The sequence below is a fragment of the Ammospiza nelsoni genome, chromosome 3 (assembly GCF_027579445.1).
Source record: "Ammospiza nelsoni isolate bAmmNel1 chromosome 3, bAmmNel1.pri, whole genome shotgun sequence".
Classification (NCBI taxonomy): Eukaryota; Metazoa; Chordata; class Aves; order Passeriformes; family Passerellidae; genus Ammospiza; species Ammospiza nelsoni.
The window spans coordinates 105,227,508-105,230,977 of NC_080635.1; the positions used below are offsets into that span (position 1 = coordinate 105,227,508).

At 67.7% G+C, this 3,470-nt stretch overlaps 1 protein-coding gene across 1 annotated transcript; it reads left to right on the forward strand.

Moving 5' to 3' along the window:
* Positions 1-1,732: 1,732 nt before the first annotated feature.
* Positions 1,733-3,083, forward strand: POU3F2 (POU class 3 homeobox 2). The gene has a single exon (XM_059469003.1). The coding sequence runs from the start codon at positions 1,733-1,735 to the stop codon at positions 3,032-3,034; it is 1,302 nt and encodes a 433-aa protein (XP_059324986.1). The 3' UTR covers positions 3,035-3,083.
* The last annotated feature ends 387 nt before the right edge of the window (positions 3,084-3,470 follow it).

Genomic DNA, 3,470 nt, shown 5'->3' on the forward strand with positions numbered 1-3,470 from the left:
GGAGAGTGGGGCGGCTCTCCCAGGACGGTCCCCGCGATGCCTTGGCAGAAGCCTGCTGCGGACTTGCCCTGTTGTTTTGTTTCAACTCACTGGTCTACACCTAATTGGGAGGAGAGAGACGAGAAAATGAGCATCAAATTATAAAATTCCTGGGTGCCCAGTTGTTTACACACAGGAAACAAAAGGCACAGCTTCACTTCAGAGACACTGACTTCCCTCTCCGCAGCCCTCGCAGAAAAGGCAGTATTGTTCTTTCCTTCGCCTGCACCTCGAAGAAAGGGGGGGAAAAGCCACCCCCAAACCTTAGGAAGAATCTCCACTCTTTCACGGACAAAGTTTGCGCCCCCCTCCTCCTCTCCTCCTCCCTCCCTCCCCTCCCCACCCCCCGGCAGAAGGAGCTCTTGATACGCCGCTAAACTAACGAAACGAGGTAACTCCTGCTGCGCCCCTTGTCTCAGGGCACTGGATATCCTGTTTATGCTGCTGCTGTGTATATGTTTATGTGCAGGAGCCCATCCCCCCTCTCCTCCACACCCCCACGCAGAGGAATATTTCGAGGCAAGGAGCCCTTCCAGCGCTCACGTTAAACACGATGATTTATAAACAACTCGCAGAAGAAAGCTGTTTCTTGTTAGTAGTAATAAATTCCCCGGTCCGCCCTATTGTGTTATTTCGATGAAGATAGTGGGAGCCTGCGACGCGCACCTAGCCCCGTGAGCAGTTTATTTTCGAGACAAAGCTATGGCTTTCAACTCAAAAATGGGCAGCGAACTCTTTTCGCGTCGGCCAGCCCGGCGTTGCTCATTCCTAAGAAATCCGAATCCAGTTCCAGGGTCTCCTTCCTTCCTGTCCGGGCCGCAACTTCTTTTCTTTTCTCTATCCCCCTCTTTTTTCCCTATTTGTTTTTTCCTTTTCCCACCACCCTCTCATGCCCATATTCCGCATCCACGCAGAGTCGCCAGCGCCGCTGAGGCGGTCCCGCAGGCACCCGGTCCCCACGGGACGGGACGAGCGGAACAAAACCACCTCCGCAGCGCCGAGGTGCGAAGCCCCGACATCCCCGCAGGAGCGGTGCGCCCCGGCGACCACCGGGTGGGGGCCGCCCGCTCCCCGCCCCCGGGGGCGCGGCGCTCCCGGGCCGCTCCGGCGGGGCTGGCGGCGAGGCGGCGCTGAGAAAGTTGGGGGTGGGCAGGCGAGCACCCCCGGCCCGCAGCGCCCGCTCCGGGGCGTAGAGACGCGCGTCGGGGCGCGAGCAACAGGAGCCGGCGGGCGCCCGGGCAGCGGCAGCGGCAGAGGCAGCATCCTCCCGCCGGCCGTGCGGTGCGGTGCGGAGCGGGGCGGGCCGGGGCGGGGCCGGTGACAGCGGCGGCGCGCCCCTGCCCTCTGCCGCGCTCCCCCCCGCCCCGCGGCCGCCGCTCCCCCGCGCCCCGTTCCCCCTCGGAGTTGGGTCGGAGCGGGGGCGGGCCCGGGGCGGGGCCGGGGCGGGGCGCGGCCGGCGGGGCGCGCCAATGGCGGGCGGCGGCGGCGGCGGTCGCCGGGAGCGGCGGCGTCCGTCAGGGCGCGGGGAGCCAATGGCGTGCGGCGGCGGGGCGGGGCGGCCGCGCGTGCCTTCGCAGTGGGCCCCGCCGCGCGGGCCGGGGGGGCGCGGGCGCCGCGCGGCGCCCGAGGCGAAAAAGTAGCTGTCAAATGCGCGGCGCCTTTAACCGGCGCGATCAGTGCGGCTCGGCGAGTCATGGCGACCGCAGCCTCCAACCACTACAGCCTGCTCGCCTCCGGCTCCCCCATGGTGCACGCCGAGCCGCCCGGCGGCATGCAGCCCGGCGGCGGCTACCGCGACGCCGGCGCCCTGGTGCAGGCGGACTACGCGCTGCAGAGCAACGGGCACCCGCTGAGCCACGCTCACCAGTGGATCGCGGCGCTGTCCCACGGCGGCCCCGGCGGTGGCGGCGGCGGCGGCGGCGGCGGGGGCGGCGGCGGCGGCGGCGAGGCGCCCTGGTCGGCGGGCGCGCTGGGCCAGCCCGACATCAAGCCGGCGGTGGTGCAGGCGGGCGGGCGCGGCGACGAGCTGCCGCCGCCGCCGCAGCACCCGCCGCCGGGGCGGGCGCCGCACCTGGTGCACCACGGCGGCGGCGGCGGAGGGCACCACGCGGCGGCGGCGGCGGCGGCGGCGGCAGCGGCGTGGCGGGCGGGCGGCGCGGCGCACCTGCCGCCCGGCATGGCCGCGGCCAACGGCGCGCAGGCGGGGCTGCTCTACTCGCAGCCGCCCGGCTTCACCGTCAACGGGATGCTGGGCGCCGGGCAGCCGGGGCTGCACCACCACGGCCTGCGCGACGCCCACGAGGAGCCGCCGCCGGGGCCGCCGCACCACGGCCCCGAGCACCCGCCGCCGCCCCACGGCCCCCACCCCGGGGCGGCCGGGCCGGCACCGTCCGCCGCCGCCGCCGCGCCCCCCGGGCCGCCGCCGCACCACGACCCGCACTCCGACGAGGACACGCCGACCTCGGACGACCTGGAGCAGTTCGCCAAGCAGTTCAAGCAGCGGCGCATCAAACTGGGATTTACCCAAGCGGACGTGGGGCTGGCGCTGGGCACCCTCTACGGCAACGTCTTCTCGCAGACCACCATCTGCCGCTTCGAGGCCCTGCAGCTCAGCTTCAAGAACATGTGCAAGCTGAAGCCTTTGTTGAACAAGTGGTTGGAGGAGGCGGACTCCTCCTCGGGCAGCCCCACCAGCATAGACAAGATCGCGGCGCAGGGCCGCAAGCGGAAAAAGCGCACCTCCATCGAGGTGAGCGTCAAGGGCGCGCTGGAGAGCCACTTCCTCAAGTGCCCCAAGCCCTCCGCCCAGGAGATCACCTCGCTCGCGGACAGCCTACAGCTGGAGAAGGAGGTGGTGAGAGTGTGGTTTTGTAACAGGAGACAAAAAGAGAAGCGCATGACTCCCCCGGGAGGGACGCTGCCGGGCGCCGAGGACGTGTACGGGGCCAGCAGGGACACGCCGCCGCACCACGGGGTGCAGACCCCCGTGCAGTGAACTCGCGGCGGGGGCGCCCGGCCCCTCCTCCTCCTCTCCTCCTCCTCCTCCTCTCCTTCCCCCAACTTTTGATTGTCCTTTTTTTTCTTTTTTTTCTTTTTTTTTTTTTTAATTTTATTTTCTCCTATCTTTAAAAAAAAAAAAAATCAAAAAAAGAAACAAACGCGAAAAAAAAGAGAAAAGAAAACAAAAAGCGAGCGAGCGAGAGGGCGAACGCGAATCACAGCGGACAGACAGATAGACAGACAAAGCACCTGCACCACACCGTCCCTTAGACTGTAGGAGGTGTGATGCTGAATTTTGACCTTTCCAGGCGGGTGCCCGTGGACGGGAGTGGAGTGGGTACCGCGCACCGGCAGGCAGGCGGGCACCGGCAGGGCAGCGGCGGGCACCGGCAGGGCAGGCGCAGGGCGAAGCGGTTCGCACAAAACTCCCT